The sequence below is a fragment of the Lactuca serriola genome, chromosome 1, assembly GCF_051521515.1.
Source record: "Lactuca serriola cultivar US96UC23 chromosome 1, Lser_US96UC23_V15, whole genome shotgun sequence".
In the NCBI taxonomy this organism is placed as follows: domain Eukaryota; kingdom Viridiplantae; phylum Streptophyta; class Magnoliopsida; order Asterales; family Asteraceae; genus Lactuca; species Lactuca serriola.
This window is the reverse complement of record NC_136408.1, coordinates 216105030-216130011: the sequence shown is the minus strand read 5'-3', so window position 1 is coordinate 216130011 and position 24982 is coordinate 216105030. Positions and strand designations below refer to the sequence as shown.

General features: G+C 39.7%; 1 protein-coding gene across 1 annotated transcript; it reads left to right on the top strand.

Annotated features, from left to right (window-relative positions):
- Positions 1-1681: 1681 nt before the first annotated feature.
- LOC145065982 (protein FAR1-RELATED SEQUENCE 5-like) lies at positions 1682-4955 on the top strand. Its single transcript, XM_079013122.1, has 5 exons — positions 1682-1769; positions 2279-3056; positions 3189-3447; positions 3599-3979; positions 4335-4955. Exons 1-5 carry the CDS (start codon positions 1682-1684, stop codon positions 4953-4955), a joined length of 2127 nt encoding a protein of 708 aa, XP_078869248.1.
- Positions 4956-24982: the final 20027 nt, after the last annotated feature.

Below are 24982 nucleotides of genomic sequence, written 5' to 3'. Positions count from 1 at the left end.
TTGTTGTCTGTGAACTGTTATATGAATATGTGTTATGATTGCTAGATCTGGGGTGTGACCCGATATGTAAGGTCGTCCTATGATTTGTTATGTTATGTATGCATTTTATGCTATGGGCCGGAAGGCAATATGTTGTGTTGTGGACCGGAAGGTCGGCGTGGGTAGGACCGGAAGGTTCACCCAGCAGGGACGGAAGTCCCCTGAGACACATGGACCGGAAGGTCGTGGCCTAGAAGGGCGTATATGTGGTTGGTATTTTGGGGGTATCTCACTAAGCTTTCGGGCTTACAGTTGTGGTTTTATGTTTCAGGTTCTCAAGAGTCTGTGGCAAGGCAAAGGCGTGATCGTACCGTTCCTCGCGTTGATGTTTTATGATATGAACCTGGGAAAATACTCTGTTAAATAATGTATTGAAAACCTTTTGTAACAACGTTATTAAAATGAGTGGTTTTTGAAAAGTTTTAATTGTTTTGAAATTTTGGACGTTACAACGCTGACATAAAAACAATAAAAAATAAAAAAAATTACAAAAACATGCAACCATGGACTAATCTGCAATAAAATAAAACATTTGAAACTTACATGTCCATTATGAAGAGGGTATCAATAGCAAGCTTGGAAGCAACAGGCCTTAGAGTATGTACATGCCAAGTCTGCAAATAAAAGGTGGATCAAGTATAGAAAAACATGGCAACTGATATTAATATATATATATATATATATATATATATATATATATATATATATATATATATAGAGAGAGAGAGAGAGAGAGAGAGAGAGAGGTGGGTTCAATTGAGAAAATAAAAAAGGTTGAGAATGGGGGAATCATTCTCATCCAATCATTTATCTAACATGTTCAAATTAAAAAAATACGCGTGTCCATTTTCATTAAGGGTATATTTGTAAATTAGCAACTTTTTTACATAGAACTTACATGTTCGTGTTATCAGGTTCCAATTTCATGATATCTTTATATCGTTTGAATCGAATATGAGGAATTCATTATCAAGATTATTTTCTTTATATAACTCGTTAGCAATTATACGTTTTCATTCCATTAATCGTGAAGTTTTGCATCTGTGTTTCAGTTTTCTACTTCTTTATCAGCTTCCGATTTGATCAGGTATGTATATCGTTTGAATCGGATAGATCGGAGTTATTTATATAACTCGTTAGCAATTATACGTTTTCATTCAATTAATCGTGAAGTTTCGCATCTGTGATTTAGTTTTCTACTTCGTTTTGAGTTTCCGATTTGATCAGGTATGTATATCGTTTGAATCGGATAGATCAGAGTTCATTATCAAGATTATTGTTTTTTATAATTTATTTTGAATTACGCTTATTATATTCCTTTTGGAGTTGTTTCTTCGGAGTTCATTATCAAAATTATCAAGTTTCGAATATGTATTGGAGTTATTTCACCTGATTTTTGTTAAGTAGTTTGAGATATTTATTTCATCAGTTATATCGTTGTAGTTTTTATGTTCTATACTGAGAGAGATTGCTTAAATTACATCATATGATCATATATGATTTAAGTTTCTTTCAGATATTTTGTACGTTGAGGTGAGATATATTCGAAATTAACCAGGTTTTCATATTTACGACTTTTTTTGTGAGATATATTCGATATTAAGATTGTTTTTGTTTATTTATATACATCATTTGGTGTATTATGTCGAATTCTAGTGTTATTGATGGTGATTTGTATTCTTCTATGAGTGAGAGTGAAGAAGAAGATATTGAGAACTCATTTTTTGAAGGTATCAGTTATTGAATTATTTTGTTGTTTTTAATTTTATTGATTATCATTTATTTACATATGAATATGTTAATATGAATAAATTGTTGTCTTATTCATATATGAATAAACGTGTGATAATTGTAATTTCAAATTTATTATTTTTTTCGTTTTATTCATATATGAATTAGTTATGTTTTACTTACATATGAATATGTTAAAATGAATAAATTGTTGTCTTATTCATATTATGAATAAACGTGTATTAATTGTAATTTCGAATTTATTATTTTTTTCGTTTTATTCATATATGAATAAGTTATGTTTTATAATATATATTTTGAATCCTCATGAATTTTATGTATTCATATATGAATGTTTTATTCATATATGAATGTTTTTTGTTTTATTTATATGAGTTTTATGTATTCATATATATATATATATATATATATATATATATATATATATATATATATATATATATATATATATATATATTATTGTTTTATTCATGCATTATTATTTTAGGTGGTGAATCTTCAAGTTCAGTACATGACGCACAATATTTTGATGATATAATTGGAGAACATGTCTATAAGCCAGATGTACCTGTTCAACTTATTCCTTTTATGGGTTTAATCTTCAAATCATTAAAGTTGGCTATCAAAATGTATTCTGAGTATGCTGAAATTGGTGGTTTTGATGTTAGACTGAGCATACAGTCAAGGTTTGATAACAAGATTATAAAGAAGAAACATGTTATATGTAATCGTGGTGGTAAACAGAAAAAGAAATCTTGTGACACATTAGGTACAAGTGGTGTTAGGAGGAAACGAAATTCAAATTCAAGAGCTATTGGTTGTCAAGCAAAGATTATATTTGAATCTGTGTATGGAACTCTAGATTATAAAGTTTTTCAGTTTGATGAACTTCACAACCATCCACTTAAGAAGAGAAGCGATTTAAAAAAGGCGAGACAAATGTCATATTCAGAAAAAGAGTTTATTGTGTGTGCTTCCACATCAAAAATAGGTCCAATTATGGCTCATAAGTTGAGGGAAAGTCTGAGAGGTGGGTATGAGTTTGTAAAGCCCAAAGTAGTTGACTATAAAAATTTAAGGAGAGATATCAACAGGGTTATTGGTTATAAAGATGCCCAAATGATAGTAAACACAATGCATGACCGTCGAGCTCACTATCCAAATTACTCATTTGAGTTTAATTGTCAAGATGATGTTTTGGACTGTATGTTTTGGGCTGATGAAATGGAGAAGGCATATTATGCTAAATTTGGTGATGTTATCTAGTTTGATGCGACTTTCCGAACAAACAAGTAAGTTATTGTATCTACTTTTGTTTATAGCTTATTCATATATAAATATTTTTATATTCACTACATCAAAAATTGACTCTAATGAACATTTTTTTTGTGTGTTAGCTATCGAATGGTTTTTGTTCCGTTTACTGCTATTGACCATCATAAAAAATCGGTTACTGTTGGATCTGGGTTGCAAAGCAATGAAAGCATTGAGTCTTACTCTTGGTTGCTTAAAGAATTTCTTAAAACTCATGGGAAAGAACCAACACTTGTTTTAACTGATCAAGATGCTGCAATAAAACAAGCTGTTGAGAATGTGTTTCGTAATTCAAACCACCGATTATGTATGTGGCATATAATGAAAAAGTTGAAAAAAAAGGTATTATTTTAATATATTTGAAATATATTACTTATTAGTATATTCATTTATGAATATTGATTGTTATTTTACTTATTATTATTTATACATTTATGAATATTTTTGTTTTAATATAGATATCAAATGATTTATTTACAAACACAAACTTTAGAAAAAGATTTTTGAAGCTTGTTTGGACATTAATATGAAACCTGATGTTTTTGAGGTGAAGTGGGGTTTTCTTATGAAGGAATTCAGTCTTGAAGACACAAGATGGTTTAAAGACATGTTTACAATACGTGATTCATGGATACCTGGATATTTTAGTGATATTCCAATGTGTGGTTTGATGAAGACTACATCGAGGTCAGAGAGTATGAATTCATTCTTTAATACATATTTAGAAAGTGGGAACTTACTTTTGAATTTCATGATGAATTACGACACTACCATTCAAAATCAAAGGAATACTCAACGAGAGCTTGATAGGGCATCAAAGAAAGCATCATATAAAATGCAAACACCTCGAGAAATAGAACTACAAGCATCAAAGGTTTATACAAGTACATTATTTTTGAGGTGCAAAAAGAAATATATAAAGCATGTTTTTTCTGTACGTACTCATATGTTGGTATTGAAGATGGTTGGGAAGTTTACATTGTGCAACACAACAACAGTAAAAGTGATTTTAAAAATGAATTTAAGATAATTTTACTTGTTTTTTATGAAAAAAGTAATAATATTCATATATGAATATGATAATATTCATATATGAATATCAGTATTCATATATGAATATTATATGAATATATGAATATATATGAATATTGATATGAGTAGTCTTATATGAGTGTTGATATGAGTAGTCTTATATGAATGTAAATGTGTAAATTTTGTTTTTGTATCAGGTTGAAATAAAAGCTGAAGAGAAAGAAATAAATTGCAGTTGTGAATATTTTAAGTGTATGGGTGTTTTATGCAGACATGCTTTTACAATAATGATGAGATGTGGTGTTAAAGAAATTCCTGAAAGGTACATTTTGAAGAGATGGAGAAAGGATGTGATATCAAGAAATTATCGTTTTAGTTTTGTTCAATCCGATTCAGGTGATTGTGAAAATGTAAAGCTAGTCAATGATTCATATTATAGTTTTGAATCATGTTTGGATATTGTAAGAGATGACAAAAAGAGATTGGCTTCGTTTGTTGAGAAACAACAAATGTTGTTGAAGGAATTTGAGAGTGATTATATTTTTCATGGATTGAAAAGCAAGACAGATGGTGAAGTCGTATGCAAGCTTTTGGGTGTTACTATTCCTATTCCAGAAGAGATTAATATTCATGTTCTTGAAGTTCAAAGCAATAAAGGTTCTGGAATCAAGAAAAGAATTCCAAGTGCAGGTGAAGTAGCATATGAAAATTCTAAAAAAGAACATAGAATGTGTTCAGGATGCGGAAAGCGAGTTCCACACAATTTACGTACTTGTCCAGAAAGAGTTGGAGCTGCTAAATCAGCAAAAAACAGTTAGGGATTCTTTTTATTCATTTATGAATATAAGCAGATAAAAACAATAAACAATAATATTCATGTATGAATAATACACATTTATATTGATATGGTAAATTGATATGTTGATATTTGTTTTTTAAATTACTATAAAATAAGTTATATTGATATTGTGAATTATTTATAAATGAATATAAATATGTGAAATTTGTTATACTAATAAATAAGTAATATTCATATATGAACTTTTTTATGTGAATATCTGAACTTTGTTATACTATCATATTACTTTGAACTTATTCATAAATGAATATATCATATTCGTATTCATTTATGAATAAATAAAAATAAATTTTGAAAATATTTGAATATAAAAAAATGACATAAATAAGCAAACTTGTTTCTACTAATAAGTTAGTTGTATTCATATATGAAATTTGTTATATTCATAAATGAACTTTGTTATACTGACATATTACTCCTAATTTAATCATAAATGAAGATATCATATTTGTATTCATTTATGAATAAACATAAATAAAATTTGAAAATATTTAAATAAAAAAAACTGACAGAAATAAGCGAAGTTGTTTCTATTACATAATCATTCAACACAAGATAATAAAAGTTCTTCATAAGACTTTCACAAAATATTAAAACGATGTTCAACAATATTTAACAAACCATTTAAAACTTGTTTCGCAGAATCATCTTACATGTATTTCAAATCCATTCATCTTCAACACAAACTGTTCTATAGCATCACACTTCAACATTCTTTCATCTTCACAAGCAATCATTAATATTATTTTAACCTTTTTTGAATTGTTTGCATAGCTTTGTATGCATGATCAGTACGCACTTTGAATTCAACTTTTTGATATTTTTCAGCAAGATCCAACACCTTAGCCTTCAACATGTTAATTTCAGAAGTTAGCATTATGTGTGCATATCTTTGCCTGAGCTTCTCTAAAGTAGTTTGCTGAACTGCACTTTCTTTATGAAGACCTGGTTTCCACTTTGAGAGTAGTTGTCCCATATAGGTCTCCATATGTCTCATTACAAAGACCCCACAATCAACTTTGTTTTTAACTGTTCTCCATGACATTTCAAGTCGTTGGGGTTTGATACTTTCTTTTGAGATTGCATTTGCTCTTGGATGGTTTATTTATTTAAAGTATCTCACAAACAAATTTTTCTGATCATTAAATAAAATAAAAGTTAGATATGTAATAAATTGGTTCTTTTATGTTGTTGTGAACTGGGTACATACCAAAGGTTTCATTATTACTCTGTATTTCCCTTCATAATCCCCCTCAACTGCACTATTGTCTAGAATTTCAATTGACGGTTTCTTTAAGTTGAAGACAATTACAAAAATGTGAGCACTTTTAACAACTGGAATGAATACCTGTTTTTATGTATATAATGGTAAGTATTTTGTTGATAAAATATATATAAAAAAACAACTTTAATTAACATACCATGTCAATATCTTTTATGTTCAAGATTTTTTTGTACCCATTGGTACTGTCATGAAAGTTCTCCTAGAATTTTTCATACATTCTTTCATCAGACAATGTTGAAGTTAGATAAGCAGTCTGTAACCAATATAATCATATGTTAATTTCGATTGAATATATATAATTATGTTAAAGAATACATCATATTTGTATAATCATATGTGAATTTAAGTTGTAAAAAAATATAATATTCATAAATGAATACATCATATTGGTGGATTCATTTATGAATAAGGAAGGAATTAAGGTTAGAACATAAACTTACAGAAACTCCAACTTTCAAGAAGAGTCTGTATGGTGAATTTCCAAAATAACTTTCCATTTCTTGGTGGTTAAGTAAATCAGACCAAGTGTCTAAAACTTCTCCAAAAATCTCTGTGTTTGCATATAGACTTTCCATAACTGCTCTTTCTGCTATCTGACCATATTTTGTCTGGACAACCATATCTCTGCAAATATATAATCAAAATGTCATAGATTACTATCTATATAATAATCATATATGAATATATATATAAAATAATGTTACTTACGATGTATTGCCTTGTAAGTTGAACAACCATTCACAGACAATACTCTCCTGATGTGTCAGTTTGGGTTTTGTGTCTGTTATTCTGCATTTGAAAGGTGATTTGAAAGCATCAACAAGCTTCTTCTCTCTTGGTTGATCCAGATCATGCTTTGATGGTCCTACTTCAGTAGGAATTGATACAGAGATTGGATTTGGATTCAGAACATTTTTCTTTGCTAATCTGATAACAACCTTCTGATGGTCGTCTTTGATTTGTTTCTTTGTAAGTGCTTTTTTTGGTGAAGATTCACTAGATTTTTTACTTGAAGTTTGATCTGAATCTTGACTGAGACCTAGACTAAAGCTTGGATGAGTATCTACATGCCAGGAGATTTATCATATAAATAGTTGTAAGTTAATTATAATATTTGAGTTTATATTTTGAAATGTTTATCCAAATTGTTACCTCCTTTATTTTCTTTTGTCTTGTCAGCTTTTTCTCCTTTCTTGTTTAGATTTTCTGACTTTTTCTTTCCTGAAAGATAAAGAAATGTGATTAAGTAATTCATATGTGAATAAGTAATGTATTCATTTATGAATAAGTAATAGATATTATTATTTATGAATAAGTAATACTATATTTTTTATTTATTCATATATTGTGTTATTCATTTATGAATAATAAAACTTACTATATTCATTTATTAGTGAATCAACTATTTACCTCTATCTTCTGTGTAACATCCCGGAATAGCAAGAGTAAAGTTGAAGGGCTAAAAGAGTAATATGGGAAAGATAGACTCGTCGAGTCCATGGGTGGACTCGGCGAGTACAGTCGCGACTTGCTCGCGTGTTAAGTGGCCGACTCGGCGAGTCAAAGTATTGGACTCGGCGAGTAGGCGCTGAATGGAGAAAACCCTTAATCCGGAAGTTGAGCCCTATATAAGGAACATTATGTTTCCTCCCCAGCCTCCTTATCACCCCTTGAGTCCTAGAAACCCTAATTTCGTGGAGAACCCCATTGTTGAGTGAATTGGAGCTTGTGAGGTGGTTGTTGAAGAGATCATGAAGAAGAAGAGGCTTGGAGCAAGGGGCTTTGCTTGGATTCGAGTTCCATTGCAGTTGGGGCGTTCTTTTGGAGGTAATATCTTGTCCTTGGGCTGTTAGTTTTATGGATTCATCATTTTAGGGTTTGTGGGGAGCTTATCTTTTGGTGTTTTGGAGTTTAGAGGTTAGATCTGAGGTTGCTACCTCATATCTGGAATGGAGAAGGATTGGAATGCCTGAAAGTCCCTGTGTTTGAATGTGTAGTGAAGCTATCGTGTCCCAAACCCTAGCCCTAAAGTGTTAAAGGCCTAGATCTCTTTGGATTCATGTAAAGTTTGCCACGTTACGTGATGGATGGGTTGTAGGAGGCTAGATCTATGTTTTGGATCAATTGCATGGCCTGGAGTGCTTCTGTATGGATTCAGACTGGTGGTACTCGGCGAGTCACCTGGGTGGACTCGAAGAGTTGCTTGAAGATGAGCTGGAACTCGACGAGTTGTATGAACAACTCGACGAGTAGGTTGAAGATAGCCTTAGACTCGGCGAGTCTTTTCTTGGACTCGGCGAGTCTTGTCGAAGAGTCCCAATATTTTCTGGTTGATTCGAGAATCAGCGAGTCGAGGGATGACTCGGTGAGTTGTGGGCGAGTGGACTCAGAGTTGTTGGACTCGACGAGTCTCGGGGTGACTCGGCGAGTAAGGTCGCGGATTGAGGGAAGTTCTGAGTATGGGGACTCGGCGAGTCATCGGGTTAACTTAGCGAGTAGTGTTAGTCAGGGGTTGACTTTGACCTTGTCCAAAGGTTGACCAGTTGTCTTTCAGGGGTATTTTGGTAATTAAAGGTATTTATTGAGTTGAGTGTGTTGGTGTTCAGTAGAGGAGTTTGTATCGGAGCTTGGAGCAGCAGGATCTTATCCTTTCAGCCGACAGTTTCGAGGTTAGTTATCCTCACTATATCAACAGGGTCTAAGGCACCAAGGCCGGCCCTTATCGGATTGAGATCTGGGTAGTTGTTGTTATGTTACTGCGTTGATATGTTTGCATCCTGTGAGCTAGGATGGTATATGTTAGAGACCTGATTGAGATCGGTATCTTGAGAGATAGGGAGATGCTATGCTAGTGACCTGTTAGGTCGGTATCCTGATTAGGATGATGATATGTTATGTGATCTGTTTGATCTGCTTGTTGACTGTGAATTGCTATATGATTGTATGTATATGTGCACATGGTTCTTTAGACTGGAGTTGGGTTGAGGCAAGTCCTGCTTTGTGCTGTAGGCCAAGATACCCAGGGCGGACCGGTTGTTCCGAAGGCCCAGCGAGCGGTCCGGATAAGCTGTAGGCCCCAAGAGGGCAGACCAGACGTGCCGAGGCTCGGAGAGTGGACCAGGCAGACTGAAGGCCCGGTGCGGGCGGACCAGTCATACTGTAGACTCAGAGAGTGCACCAAGTGGATTGAAGGCCCGGTGCGGGCGGACCAATCACACTGCAGACTCGATGTATGTGGTTAGATTCGGAGAGTGGACCAGGTGGATTGAAGGCCCGGTGCGGGCGGACCAATCACACTGTAGACTCGAGGTTTATGGCTGTTCTATGATCAGATATGTTGTGGCATGTTATGCGTGTATGGTGTATGTGGTTGGTATTTTGGGGATATCTCACTAAGCTTTCGGGCTTACAGTTGTGGTTTTCTGTTTTTCAGGTTCTTCAGGAGACCGTGGCAAGGCGAAGGCGTGATCGTACCGCTCCTCATGATTTTGTAGTAATGTGATTCTAGGAATACGTTAAATGTTTTGTATTGAAAACCTTTTTGTAATCATTTAATGGAATCGAGCTGTTTTTGAAAAATTTAAAATTGATTGTATTTTTTGGTCGTTACAAGTTGGTATCAGAGCCTTGGTTTTAGTGAATTGGAGGAACATTCGTGTGACTCCAGTCTCAAATCGAGGGGACTTTTCAAAAGAGTGTTTAAAATGGTTTTCAAAATAAGTAAGGAAGGACGCGGAGGTACGATCAGCCGGAGCCAGTAAGTAACCCCAAAGTACCATGCATGATTATTTGTTTTTGAGCTTTGATAGAACAACATGCTAGTAATAGGCTAGGGATCTTCAGGATTTCATGATAATGTTGCCTGATTTGTGATGCCTGTAGCCTAGGGTCCCTTATGGGAGATTTTCAGTGTTCCTTTAGTGGTGAGGGTTGAGCGTTGTTATGCATGTTTCTCTAGGGTGTTGTGGTAGTACTTCATACAAATATGGGTAGGTGTGGAAGGTAGTATGGGCCTGTACTACTGAAAGCACAGGACCCATACGCGTATCAGGGAAACCATGATCTCTAGGGTGGGTTGAGAGAGAATTGCATCCCAGGATGTGGGAAGAGTCTAAGATTTTGTGTGGTGTTTTTCAGTATGGAGATTCCAAGGCATGATGAGAGTGGATCCGGATCAGGATCGGGCACAGGAGAGAGAGTTTCGGGCGGATCGGTACCGCCCAAGGTTATCGGTCAGATGAGCACGTGCGAGTTGGATGCGAGGATTCGTGAGATCCTGCGTGATGAGATTGCTGAGTTGTTCCGGGCTGAGTTGCCGGAGCTGTTTGGGTCGATCAAGACCGCCATGGTTGGGTATTTTCATGAGCGCTATGCGGCTCTCACAGAGACGGCTGCTGCGGCGGCTACAGCGACTGTAGCGGCGGCAGGGGGAGGAGCTGGTCGGGGCTTTCAGTATCGGGACTTCGATAATATGAAGCCTCCCACCTTTGATGGTGTTCAGGAACGGATCGTCGCTATGAGATGGTTATCAGACGTGGAGGGGTGTTTCTTCACGTGTTCATGCCCTGCTAATCAGAGGGTGAGGTGTGCTCTGAACCTGTTGAGGCTCGGGGTGAAGGATTGGTGGAGATTGACCATGGGGTCATATTCGGATGCGCAGAGGGCTGCGGTTTCATGGGATCAGTTCAGAGAAATGTTCAGCACTTGTTATGTTTCGCAAGTTGAGAGGGAGAGATTGGCTCAGGAGTTCCTTGAGCTGAAGCAGGGTTCGGAATCGGTGACTGAGATCACCAGGATGTTCACTGAGAGGGCAATGTTTTGCCCAGAGTTCGCTTCGGAGCAGGCTTAGATGTCTCGATATCTGAGCATGCTCAACAGGGACATCAGACAGTTTGTGTCTGCGCAGAGGTGCGAGACCATGTTGGAGTTGCAGGAGGCCGCTAGGCGGCGTGAGTTATAGATTGAGTTGTAGTTGCGTGAGCTGAGACAGGCTCCGGTGCAGTCGCAGCCAGCGTCGAAACGGTCCAAGACCGTTGATGTTAGAGTGGGGGATCTGAGCAGCCACACTTATGGGAAGTGTGGGAGGGGTCACACCGGAGTTTTTAGGTCCGGTGGTGCATGCCACATGTGCGAAAAGGAGGGGCACTATGCGAGGGATTGTCAGCAGTCAGCGCCGGTTCGGGATTTGAGGATTTGTTATCATTGTCATCAGATTGGATATTTGAGGGTCAACTGGCCACAGCTTGCTGCAGGACCGGTGCAGGCTCCAGCACCGGCCACTTTGAGGATCACAGGTGGAGGTCAGAGTGGAGCAGAGCCCCCAAGGGCTCAGGGTCATGCTTATCAGCTTGTGGCAGAAGAGGTCAGAGCAGTGTCGGATGCTGCTGCGGGTATGTTTCTTTCTTGATATCTTGTTATCTTCTGATTATTGTGGTGTATTGTTTATGTGATGGTATCTTTGTGTGGTTTTCGATGTGGTATTATTCGTTTTGAGGGTTGTGGTTTGGTTATGGGTTATTGTTTTGGGAATTTCGTTGGTTATCATCCATGAGAGTTATTAGTGGGAACCTGGCATTGGTTTGAAGGCCGGGTAGCATCTGCTTTCTGAGGAGTGGTTAGATGCAGATTGAGTTTCTTTCGAGCAGGTTGATCGGTGTTGACGTGAGATCTCATTAAGGTTGTTTATGCTTGTGGAAAGCAGTCCACGTGTAAGTGTTTTCCTTGTGCAGAGTTGTTCTGGGAGGCCGGTGATGGCGACCGGTGGTTGTTAAGAAATGCTACAAGTGGGGGAGAATAGGAGAATTCTCCGGGAGATCGATGAGTATTTGAGGGTGCTTAGCTGTTGGGATTCAGCAGTGTTCTCTCAGCCTAGAGTATAGGCTGATAGGAGCAAGTGTCGGGCATGCGGGGCGGGATACAGACCTAGGGCATTTGATTGTGGAGGGCCTGGGAGCAGGCCGGGATCGAGCATGTGCAATTGAGACAGAGTTCGTAACCCTTAAAGGGATAGAACAGTACGCATGGGAGGATTTCTGGGGGTGATAGCTCAAAATGATGAATGCTAGTTGAGCGGTCCGGATAGCCTGAAGGCCGGTAGGCGTACCAGTCAGGCCGAAGGCTCGGAGAACAGTCCAGCCAAACTGAAGGCACTGAGAGCGGTCCAGATTGGCTGAAGGTTCTAAGAGTGGTCCAGATTGGCTGAAGGCCTGGTGAGGCGGTCCAGTCATGCTGAAGACTCTGCAGGTATTGTTGGATCGGTTCGTGGATATGGATTGTGTATGTTCCAGTGTGATTGCATTAGAAGGTCTGGCCCCGGCTAGTGATCTTGATTAGTTGAAATAGTGCATGGGCTTGAGAGTCCCTGCGATGAGAGTCAGAGTATGTGTGTTGGATGGATAGCGGGTACGCTATAAAAGGGTGGTGTAGCGTTGGGCGAGCACCGTGACACTTGTCGGAGTGACAATGTGGCCAAGTGGATTCCTTGGTAAAGGAAAAGATAGAGGTGTGTAACTCCGAGAGGGAGTGCAAGTTCACGGAAGTGAAAGCAGCAGAGCAGAGTTATGATTAGAGTAATTCAGGTACGGTTATTGAGCAGCGTGGTTGCGGCAGTGGAATAGAAGCTCATCCGGTTTGGGATGTTTGCCGAGGTCGCGGAGGGAATTCCGCAGGTGTAGAGCCAAGAGGCTCGGAAGGGATGCAGGGAGAGAGTCTTGGGCTCTCAGAGGGATTTTGATCAGGGTATTGGGTATGTATTAGTGATTCATCCTGGGGCACGTTTGAGGATATCATCAGTGTATCGGGTTTTCCCAACATGAGGGTGCTAGAGCTAGTTCAGCATGTGTATGTGATTGCAAGAGGAGAACTCATGGGAGTTGCTCTGAAGAATGTGTCCTTCCGTCAGCATGGAATGGATAGAGTGGGATTCGGATCGGGGATCCGATGGTTCATGGTTTTGTAGCCCATATTGGTCGAGTGATTGTTGAGATTTGGAGCAGTGATGCATCATGGGTAATTCTCGGTTGTTGAGTGTGATTATTAGAGGATACAGCCGGTGCCCGGCTCGAGACAGTGGTTAGGACACCGTAAGGAAGGAGAAAGGGAGCTTCTGGTTTCTATGGTTGTATTTTGAGGAACCTGGTTGGGTTAATGCCAGGAGGTGCATGGCAGGAGTATTTCTAGGAGTTGAGTTGTTGCAGGCTTCGAGGACGAAGCCTAATGTAAGTGGGGGAGAATTGTAACATCCCGGAATAGCAAGAGTAAAGTTGAAGGGCTAAAAGAGTAATATGGGAAAGATAGACTCGGCGAGTCCACGGGTGGACTCGGCGAGTAGAGTCGCGACTTGGTCGCGTGTTAAGTGGCCGACTCGGCGAGTCAGTGTATTGGACTCGGCGAGTAGGCGCTGAATGGAGAAAACCCTAAATCTGGAAGTTGAGCCCTATATAAGGAACATTATGTTTCCTCCCCAGCCTCCCTATCACCCCTTGAGTCCCAGAAACCGTAATTTCGTGGAGAACCCCATTGTTGAGTGAATTGGAGCTTGTGAGGTGGTTGTTGAAGAGATCTTGAAGAAGAAGAGGCTTGGAGTAAGGGGCTTCGCTTGGATTCGAGTTCCATTGCAGTTGGGGCGTTCTTGTGGAGGTAATATCTTGTCCTTGGGCTGTTACTTTTATGGATTCATCATTTTAGGGTTTGTGGGGAGCTTATCTTTTAGTGTTTTGGAGTTTAGAGGTTAGATCTGAGGTTGCTACCTCAGATCTGGAATGGAGAAGGGTTGGAATGCCTGAAAGTCCCTGTGTTTGAGTGTGTAGTGAAGCTATCATGTCCCAAACCCTAGCCCTAAAGTGTTAAAGGCCTAGATCTCTTTGGATTCAAGTAAAGTTTGCCACTTTACGTGATGGATGGGTTGTAGGAGGCTAGATCTTTGTTTTGGATCAATTGCATGGCCTGGAGTGCTTCTGTATGGATTCAGACCGGTGGTACTCGGCGAGTCACATAGGTGGACTTGAAGAGTTGCTTGAAGATGAGCTGGAACTCGACGAGTTGTATGAACAACTCGACGAGTAGGTTGAAGATAGCCTTAGACTCGGCGAGTCTGTTCTTGGACTCGGCGAGTCTTGTCGAAGAGTCCCAATATTTTCTGGTTGATTCGAGAATCGGCGAGTCGAGGGATGACTCGGTGAGTTGTGGGCGAGTGGACTCAGAGTTGTTGGACTCGACGAGTCTCGGGGTGACTCGGCGAGTAAGGTCGCGGATTGAGGGAAGTTCTGAGTATGGGGACTAGGCGAGTCATCGGGTTGACTTAGTGAGTAGAGTCAGTCAGGGGTTGACTTTGACCTTGTCCAAAGGTTGACCAGTTGTCTTTCAGGGGTATTTTGGTAATTAAAGGTATTTATTGAGTTGAGTGTGTTGGTGTTCAGTGGAGGAGTTCGTGTCGGAGCTTGGAGCAGCAGGATCTTATCCTTTCAGCCGGCAGTTTCGAGGTTAGTTATCCTCACTATATCAACAGGGTCTAAGGCACCAAGGCCGGCCTTTATCGGATTGAGATCTAGGTAGTTGTTGTTATGTTACTGCGTTGATATGTTTGCATCCTGTGAGCTAGGATGGTATATGTTAGAGACCTGATTGAGATCGGTATCTTGAGAGATAGGGAGATGCTATGCTAGTGACCTGTTAGGTCGGTAATCCTGATTAGGATGATGATATGTTATGTGATATGTTTGATCTGCTTGTTGACTGTGAATTGCTATATGATTGTATGTATATGTGCACATGGTTCTTTGGACTAGAGTTGGGTTGAGGTAAGTCCTGCTTTGTGCTGTAGGCCAAGATACCCAGGGCGGACCGGTTGTTCCGAAGGCCCAACGAGCGGTCCGGATAGGCTGTAGGCCCCAAGAGGGCAGACAAGACGTGCCTAGGCTCGGAGAGTGGACCAGGCAGACAGAAGGCCCGTTGCGGGCGGACCAGTCATACTGTAGACTCAGAGAGTGCACCAGGTGGATTGAAGGCCCGGTGCGGGCGGACCAATCACACTGCAGACTCGATGTATGTGGTTAGATTCGGAGAGTGGACCAGGTGGATTGAAGGCCCGGTGCGGGCGGACCAATCACACTGTAGACTCGAGTTTTATGGCTGTTATGTGATCAGATATGTTGTGGCATGTTATGCGTGTATGGTGTATGTGGTTGGTATTTTGGGGATATCTCACTAAGCTTTCGGGCTTACAGTTGTGGTTTTCTGTTTTTCAGGTTCTTCAGGAGACCGTGGCAAGGCGAAGGCGTGATCGTACCGCTCCTCATGATTTTGTAGTAGTGTGATTCTGGGAATACGTTAAATGTTTTGTATTGAAAACCTTTTTGTAAAGATTTAATGGAATCGAGCTGTTTTTGAAAAATTTAAAATTGGTTGTATTTTTCGGTCGTTACAAGTTTGTATCAGAGCCTTGGTTTTAGTGAATTGGAGGAACATTCGTGTGACTCCAGTCTCAAATCGAGGGGAGTTTTCAAAACAGTGTTTTAAATGGTTTTCAAAATGAGTAAGGAAGGACGCGGAGGTACGATCAGCCGGAGCCAGTAAGTAACCCCAAAGTACCATGCATGATTATCTGTTTTTGAGCTTTGATAGAACAGCATGCTAGTGATAGGCTAGGGATCTTCAGGATTTCATGATAATGTTGCCTGATTTGTGATGCCTGTAGCCTAGGGTCCCTTATGGGAGATTTTCAGTGTTCCTCTAGTGGTGAGGGTTGAGCGTTGTTATGCATGTTTCTCTAGGGTGTTGTGGTAGTACTTCATACAAATATTGGTAGGTGTGGAAGGTAGTATGGGCCCGTACTACTGAAAGCACAGGACCCATACGCGTATCAGGGAAACCATGATCTCTAGGGTGGGTTGAGAGAGAATTGGATCCCAGGATGTGGGAAGAGTCTAAGATTTTGTGTGGTGTTTTTCAGTATGGAGATTCCGAGGCATGATGAGAGTGGATCCGGATCAGGATCAGGCGCAGGGGAGAGAGTTTCGGGCGGATCGGTACCGCCCGAGGTTATCGGTCAGATGAGCACGTGCGAGTTGGATGCAAGGATTTGTGAGATCCTGCGTGATGAGATTGCTTCAGTGTTCTGGGCTGAGTTGCCGGAGCTGTTTGGGTCGATCAAGACCGCCATCGTTGAGTATTTTAATGAGCGCTATGCGGCTCTCGCAGAGACGGCTGCCGCGGCGGCTACAGCGACTGTAGCGGCGGCAGGGGGAGGAGCTGGTCGGGGCTTTCAGTATCGGGACTTCGATAATACGAAGCCTCCCACCTTCGATGGAGTTCAGGACCCGATCGTCGCTATGAGATGGTTATCAAACGTGGAAGGGTGTTTCTTCACGTGTTCATGCCTTGCTGATCAGAGGGTGAGGTGTGCTCTGAACCTGTTGAGGCTCAGGACGAATGATTGGTGGAGACTGACCATGGGGTCATATTCGGATGCATAGAGGGCTGCGGTTTCATGGGATCAGTTCAGAGAAATGTTCAGCACTCGTTATGTTCCGCAAGTTGAGAGGGAGAGATTGGCTCAGGAGTTCCTTGAGCTGAAGCAGGGTTCGGAATCGGTGACTGAGATCACCAGGATGTTCACTGAGAGGGCGATGTTTTGCCCATAGTTTGCTTCGGAGCAGGCTCAGATGTCTCGATATCTGAGCATGCTCAAGAGGGACATCAGACAGTTTGTGTCTGTGCAGAGGTGCGAGACCTTGCTGGAGTTGTAGGAGACCGCTAGGCGGCATGAGTTAGAGATTGAGTTGCAGTTGCGTGAGCTGAGACAGGCTCCGGTGCAGTCACAGCCAGCGTCGAAACGGTCCAAGACCATTGATGTTAGAGTGGGGGATTTGAGCAGCCACACTTGTGGGAAGTGTGGGAGGGGTCACACCGGAGTTTCTAGGTCTGGTGGTGCATGCCGCAAGTGCGGAAAGGAGGGGCACTATGCGAGGGATTGTCGGCAGCCAGCGCCGGTTCGGGATTTGAGGATTTGTTATCATTGTCATCAGATTGGACATTTGAGGGTCAACTGTCCACAGCTTGCTGCAGGACCGGTGCAGGCTCCAGCACCGGCCACTTTGAGGATCACAGGTGGAGGTCAGGGTGGAACGGAGCCCCCAAGGGCTCAGGGTCATGCTTATCAGCTTGCGGCAAAGGAGGTCAGAGCAGTGCCGGATGCAACTGTGGGTATGTTTCTTTCTTGATATCTTGTTATCTTGTAATTATTGTGGTGTATTGTTTATGTGATGGTATCTTTGTATGGTTTTCGATGTGGTATTCTTCGTTTTGAGGGTTGTGGTTTGGTTATGGGTTATTGTTTTGGGAATTTCGTTGGTTATCATCCATGAGAGTTATTAGTGGGAACCTGGCATTGGTTTGAAGGCCGGGTAGCATCTACTTTCTGAGGAGTGGTTAGATGCAGATTGAGTTTCTTTCGAGCAGGTTAATCGGTGTTGACGTGAGATCTCGTTAAGGTTGTTTATACTTGTGGAAAGTAGTCCACGTGTAAGTGTTTTCCTTGTGCAGAGTTGTTCTGGGAGGCCGGTGATGGCGACCGGTGGTTGTTAAGCAATGCTACAAGTGGGGGAGAATAGGAGAATTCTCTGGGAGATCGATGAGTATTTAAGGGTGCTTAGCTGTTGGGATTCAGCAGTGTTCTCTCAACCTAAAGTATAGGCTGATAGAGTTGGGCATGCGGGGCGGGATACAGACCTAGGGCATTTGATTGTGGAGGGCCTGGGAGTAGGCCGGGATCGAGCATGTGCGATTGAGACAGAGTTCGGAACCCTTAAAGGGCTAGAACAGTACGCATGGGAGGATTTCTGGGGGTGATAGCTCGGAATGATGAATGCTAGTTGAGCGCTTCGGATAGCCTGAAGGCCGGTAGGCGTACCAGTCAGGCCGAAGGCTCGGAGAACGGTCCAGCCAAACTGAAGGCACTGAGAGCGGTCCAGATTGGCTGAAGGTTCTGAGAGTGGTCTAGATTGGCTGAAGGCCTGGTGAGGCGGTCCAGTCATGCTGAAGACTCTGCAGGTATTGTTGGATCGGTTCGAGGATATGGATTGTGTATGTTCTAGTGTCATTGCATTAGAAGGTCTGGCCCCGGCTAGTGATCTTGATTAGTTGAGATAGTGCATGGGCTTGAGAGTCCCTGCGATGAGAGTCAGAGTATGTGTGTTGGATGGATAGCGGATACGCTATAAAAGGGTGGTGTAGCGTTGGTCGAGCACCGTGACACTTGTTGGAGTGACAATGTGTCCGAGTGGATTCCTTGGTAAAGGAAAAGAGAGAGGTGTGTAACTCCGAGAGGGAGTGCAAGTTCATGGAAGTGAAAGCAGCAGAGCAAAGTTATGATTAGAGTAATTCAGGTACGGTTATTGAGCAGCGTGTTTGTGGCAGTGGAATAGAAGCTCATCCGGTTTGGGATGTCTGCCGAGGTCGCGGAGGGAATTCCGCAGGTGTAGAGCCAAGATGCTCGGAAGGGGTGCAGGGAGAGAGTCTTGGGCTCTCTGTGGGATTCTGATCAGGGTATTGGGTATGTATTAGTGAATCATCCTGGGGGATGTTTGAGGATATCATCAGTGTATCGGGTTTTCCCAATCTGAGGGTGCTAGAGCTAGTTCAGCATGTGTATGTGATTGCTAGAGGAGAACTCATGGGAGTTGCTCTGAAGAATGTGTCCTTCCGTCAGCATGGAATGGATAGAGTGGGATTCGGATCGGGGATCCGATGGTTCATGGTTTTGTAGCCCATATTGGTCGAGTGATTGTTGAGATTTGTAGCAGTGATGCATCATGGGTAATTCTCAGTTGTTGAGTGTGATTATCTGAGGGTACAGCCGGTGCCCGGCTTGATACGGTGGTTAGGACACCGTGAGGAAGGAGAAAGGGAGCTTCTGGTTTCTATGGTTGTATTTTGAGGAACCTGGTTGGGTTAATGCCAGGAGGTGCATGGAAGGAGTATTTCTAGGAGTTGAGTTGTTGCAGGCTTCGAGGACGAAGCCTAATGTAAGTGGGGGAGAATTGTAACATCCCGGAATAGCAAGAGTAAAGTTGAAGGGCTAAAAGAGTAATATGGGAAAGATAGACTCGGCGAGTCCATGGGTTGACTCGGCGAGTAGAGTCGTGACTTGGTCGCGTGTTAAGTGGCCGACTCGGCGAGTCAGTGTATTGGACTCGGCGAGTAGGCGCTGAATGGAGAAAACCCTAAATCCGGAAGTTGAGCCCTATATAAGGAACATTATGTTTCCTCCCCAGCCTCCTTATCACCCCTTAAGTCCCAGAAACCCTAATTTTGTGGAGAACCCCATTTTTGAGTGAATTGGAGCTTGTGATGTGGTTGTTGAAGAGATCTTGAAGAAAAAGTGGCTTGGAGCAAGGGGCTTTGCTTGGATTCGAGTTCCATTACAGTTGGGGCGTTCTTTTGGAGGTAATATCTTGTCCTTGGGCTGTTACTTTTATGGATTCATCATTTTAGGGTTTGTGGGGAGCTTATCTTTTGGTGTTTTGGAGTTTAGAGGTTAGATCTGAGGTTGCTACCTCAGATCTGGAATGGAGAAGGGTTGGAATGCCTGAAAGTCCCTGTGTTTGAGCGTGTAGTGAAGCTATCATGTCCCAAACCCTAGCCCTAAAGTGTTAAAGGCCTAGATCTCTTTGGATTCACGTAAAGTTTGCCACTTTACGTGCTGGATGGGTTGTAGGAGGCTAGATCTATGTTTTGGATTAATTGCATGGCCTGGAGTGCTTCTGTATGGATTCAGACCGGTGGTACTCGGCGAGTCACATGGGTGGACTCGACGAGTTGCTTGAAGATGAGCTGGAACTCGACGAGTTGTATGAACAACTCGGCGAGTAGGTTGAAGATAGGCTTGGACTCGGCGAGTCTGTTCTTGGACTCGGTGAGTCTTGTCGAAGAGTCCCAATATTTTCTGGTTGAGTCGAGAATCGGCGAGTCGAGGGATGACTCGGTGAGTTGTGGGCGAGTGGACTCAGAGTTGTTAGACTCGACGAGTCTCGGGGTGACTCGGCGAGTAAGGTCGCGGATGGAGGGAAGTTCTGAGTATGGGGACTCGGCGAGTCATCGGGTTGACTCGACAAGTAGAGTCAGTCAGGGGTTGACTTTGACCTTTTCCAAAGGTTGACCAGTTGTCTTTCAGGGGTATTTTGGTAATTAAAGGTATTTATTGAGTGGAGTGTGTTGGTGTTCAGTGGAGGAGTTCGTGTCGGAGCTTGGAGCAGCGGGATCTAATCCTTTCAGCCAGCAGTTTCGAGGTGAGTTATCCTCACTATATCAACAGGGTCTAAGGCACCAAGGCCGACCCTTATCGGATTGAGATCCAGGTAGTTGTTGTTATGTTACAACGTTGATATGTTTGCATCCTGTGAGCTAGGATGGCATATGTTAGAGACCTGATTCAGATCGGTTTCTTGATTGATAGGGAGATGCTATGCTAGTGACCTGTTAGGTCGGTATCCTGATTAGGATGATGATATGTTATGTGATCTGTTTGATCTGCTTGTTGACTGTGAATTGCTATATGATTGTATGTATATGTGCACATGGTTGTTTGTACTGGAGTTGGGTTGCGGCGGGTCCTGCTTTGTGCTGTAGGCCAAGATACCCAGGGCGGACCGGTTGTTCCGAAGGCCCAGCGAGCGGTCCAGATAGGCTGTACGCCCCAAGAGGGCGAACCAGACATGCCGATGCTCGGAGAGTGGACCAGGCAGGCTGAAGGCCCGGTGCGGGCGGACCAGTCATACTGTAGACTCAGAGAGTGGACCAGGTGGATTGAAGGCCCGGTGCGGGCGGACTAATCACACTGTAGACTCGAGGTTTATGGCTATTCTGTGATCAGATATGTTGTGGCATGTTATGCGTGTATGGTGTATGTGGTTGGTATTTTGGGGATATCTCACTAAGCTTTCGGGCTTACAGTTGTGGTTTTATGTTTTTCAGGTTCTTTAGGAGACCGTGGCAAGGCGAAGGCGTGATTGTACCGCTCCTCATGATTTTGTAGTAATGTGATTCTGGGAATACGTTAAATGTTTTGTATTGAAAACCTTTTTGTAAAGATTTAATGGAATCAAGTTGTTTTTGAAAAATTTAAAATTGGTTGAATTTTTCGGTCGTTACATTCTGCATTTCCTTTTTCAATTTCTGTTTGTTTTTCTTCAGATCCATCTTTCGTGTTCTTAGCTTCCGTTCCTCCTTCATTTCTATCTTCAGAGTTTTCCTTGCCAGAAACATATACATCATATATGAATATTTTTTATTTTTTATTCATTTATATAGTATATTATTCATTTATGAATAAACAATGTTATTAAAAAAATCAATATAAATATTGTAATATATTTTAAATCATTCATTTACCTATATCATCTCCCTTTGTTTTTTCAACTTTTGTTCCTTGTTCATGTACACCTTCTGATTTTCCCTTTTCTGCAAGAGTATTAGTTTTACTTGTACTCATTGGTGACCCTAGTCAAAATTTAACAAACAAAATTGTTATTGTGTATTGATATTTATATATATTTTTTTAAAATAAAATTAAGACAAAATTTACCTATATCAATATTATCGAAAATAGTTTTCATTTCAGGGTGATTCCAGATTTCATCTTCTTGACTATTTAAACTTGAAACTCCAATTCCAAGGACATTGTTCACAATGTTGTCAACAACTTTATCCAACAAATTTTGATTTTTAGTTTGTTGAATAGTCTCTTCATGATTATTTGTTTCCTCATCATGATCATCTTTTTCTTCTTCATCATTCTGGTTTTCATTCCTCTTTGCATCTTTCTCTTTCACTCTAATTTCACCTTCTTTTTGATTCTTATCTGCATCATTCCTTATTCCTTCATTATCTGCTTCATTTGAATCAAGCAAATAATCTACTTCTGGTTGACTTGCACCATTATCACTGTCTTCTTCACCATTTCCCTCTTTATCTTCATTTTCTATTTGATCATTTGTTTTTTGACCCATTATTGGTGTCAAATTGATTCATCCAACTCCAATTTCATTAATTGGAAAATTAAAAAGTGTTGTGCTTTCAGTTTTTTCTTCAACAATCATATTTTTCATCTTTTCTTTGAAAATTCTAAAACTTTCCTTTTCAAGGAACTTTGTCATCGCATCATTAAGCTTTGACTTCAGCTTTTCCTTCATCCTCTCAAAACTATTAATCATTTTTATATTTTTGATTCATATGCCTATGTAACAAAAAGAAGTATAATATTAGAATTTATTATAATAATTTAATGTAATCATATGTTATTAACATGTTAAAACTAATTACCTCAACAAAATGATCTTCATCTTTATCAGAATCACTATCTTCGAGATCTGTATCTCCTTCATTTTGTTCATTAACAAATTCTTTGTTTAAATCTCCAACTCCAAATCTACCTTTTTCTTGTTCAAATGTCTCTCGATATCTAATCTTCTCTGAACTCCAATAACAAATTGTTGGACGTTTACGTGTTACTGTTAAAGCTTCCGAGTGGATGTTATCAGCATAGAACAATTGCACATAAATGATAACTAATTGATATTCATATATGAACAAGTAATATTATTTTTTACTTATTCATAAATGAATAAGTAGTGTAAAGCATTATGTGTGAACAAATATATTTTTCTTATTCATATATGAATATTTGCTATTAGATTATGAATAATCAATATTATTAAAAATTGAGTATAAACATTATAATAACTTACCACCAAGAAAGCTAAAGGTCCAAAAAAGAAGCTGTTATCTGAGTATGGTATGTATGAGTTTTTTGTTCTGACAAGACAGTCCAAAACATAGCTGCTCCAGTCTATGTTGCTGATATCTGTTTTTCTTGAAATATAATTCAAGGGAAACAGGTTGCATCTTCCCATTGATGTTGACTCACAAAAATTGTTGACAAAAAGAACTAAGAAGTTCAATTTGAAATTGAAATCAGCTTGTGTGGTAGAAACAATAACATTTTTGATTGCACTCAGTCGGATGATTGAATCTTTTTTAAATTGTTGCTTCCATTCATCATAACTTGTATCATCCTTAGGCCATTGAACCAGTTGTGTAAGTTTGGTTCCACCAATTGGTATGCCTAAGATGTCATGAACAGACTCTGCTATTACTTTTAATTCCTTTCCTTCAATATCTATCACCATTCTCTCAGAATCAAATTTTTGAAGAACATAAAATCCCAGCTTCAGTGGTATATCCGTGATTTTCATTTTTAACAAAGCTCCAAAACCCATATACCTTACAGATTCTTTTTGTTCTTTGCTCATCCCAAGGATTATAGATAGTAATGCCTCTGGTGAACATCTGTTTTTCATTGAGTAAAATTCTTTTACCATTGGTTTTTTTTGTCTTTTTTGATTGGTGACTCCTTTTTTTTTCCTTCTTCGATGGATGTCTACTTTCAAAATCAGAGTCTGAATCTTGTAGTTGTTGTTTTTCAGGAGTTTTCCTTTTTGATGGACTTTTCCTGCTTTGATGCTTCATTTTCATTGGTACTTTTGTTTCTTTTTTATCTGGGAAATGAAAACATATAATATTTGAATAAGTTACTGATATATGAATATGATATATGATCGTTGATTTAATAATATTTATTTATTTCAAAAATATAACTAATATGTACAATTTTATTATATATGAATATATTAGATATGATAGGAATTTTGTACCTTTCGCATTTTTCCTCTTCTGCGTTGATCTTGTTTCTCTCATTGTTGGTGAATCTTTATCGTAAATGTTAGTGTTCTTACCTTCATTCAATAGTAAGTATAAGATAAATGAGTTTGATATTTACGAATGAATATTTGAATAAAACATATGTATTCATATTTTTTATTCACATATGAATATGTTTTGTTATATTCATATGTGAATAGAACATATGTAAGTGATTCTTGTTGTATTCACATATTAATAATGTATGTATGGCAGCAAGCTATACATATTCACGAATGGATATTAGTTTTTCTTGTGTTCAGAAGTAAACAAAACATATTTTATTTACCTTTTTGATTTGTTCTTAGTTTTTGTTTATATGTATTCTTCACTATTGTTGTCGTTTCTTTAAGGGTAAGTAGTTAATATTAGGAAAACATAAGCAAAATGTTAATTAACGTTTGTATTTTGACAGAATAGTTTTGAATAAAGATGAAAAATTAAGAGATGATGTAAAATCATTTATATATCAAATAATAATGGATGATTCTTACAAAAATTTCAACTAAATAAAGTAATAACGAAGGAGGGTTACGAGAATGAACGAGTATCATAAATTTCAAGTAAAATTGAAGTAAACAACCTTTTTTGAAGAATGAACAGTGTGAAAACAACGTTTTTAGTTATAAATCAACTAATAATTTTCGAACATTATGAGAAATTTCAAGTAATCAAGTGATAATTTTAGAGATGATTCGAAATCGTTAAAAACTCGAGAAAAAACGCCGATGGTTACCTTTCATTGTCAAGAGTGAGGAAATGGTCTCGTTCATGTTTTCATCGGAAGATATTTTTCTTCGTTTATGTTATTTGATGCTTCTGCAAATGTGTTTCTTCTTGTCGATTGTTCTTCAAATGGTTTTCGAGTTATGGTGTATCGAAGAGGGAAATGGTGCTTTTCTGTCGATATTTGACGTGATATCAAATTACTCAAGTGCCCTGACGGT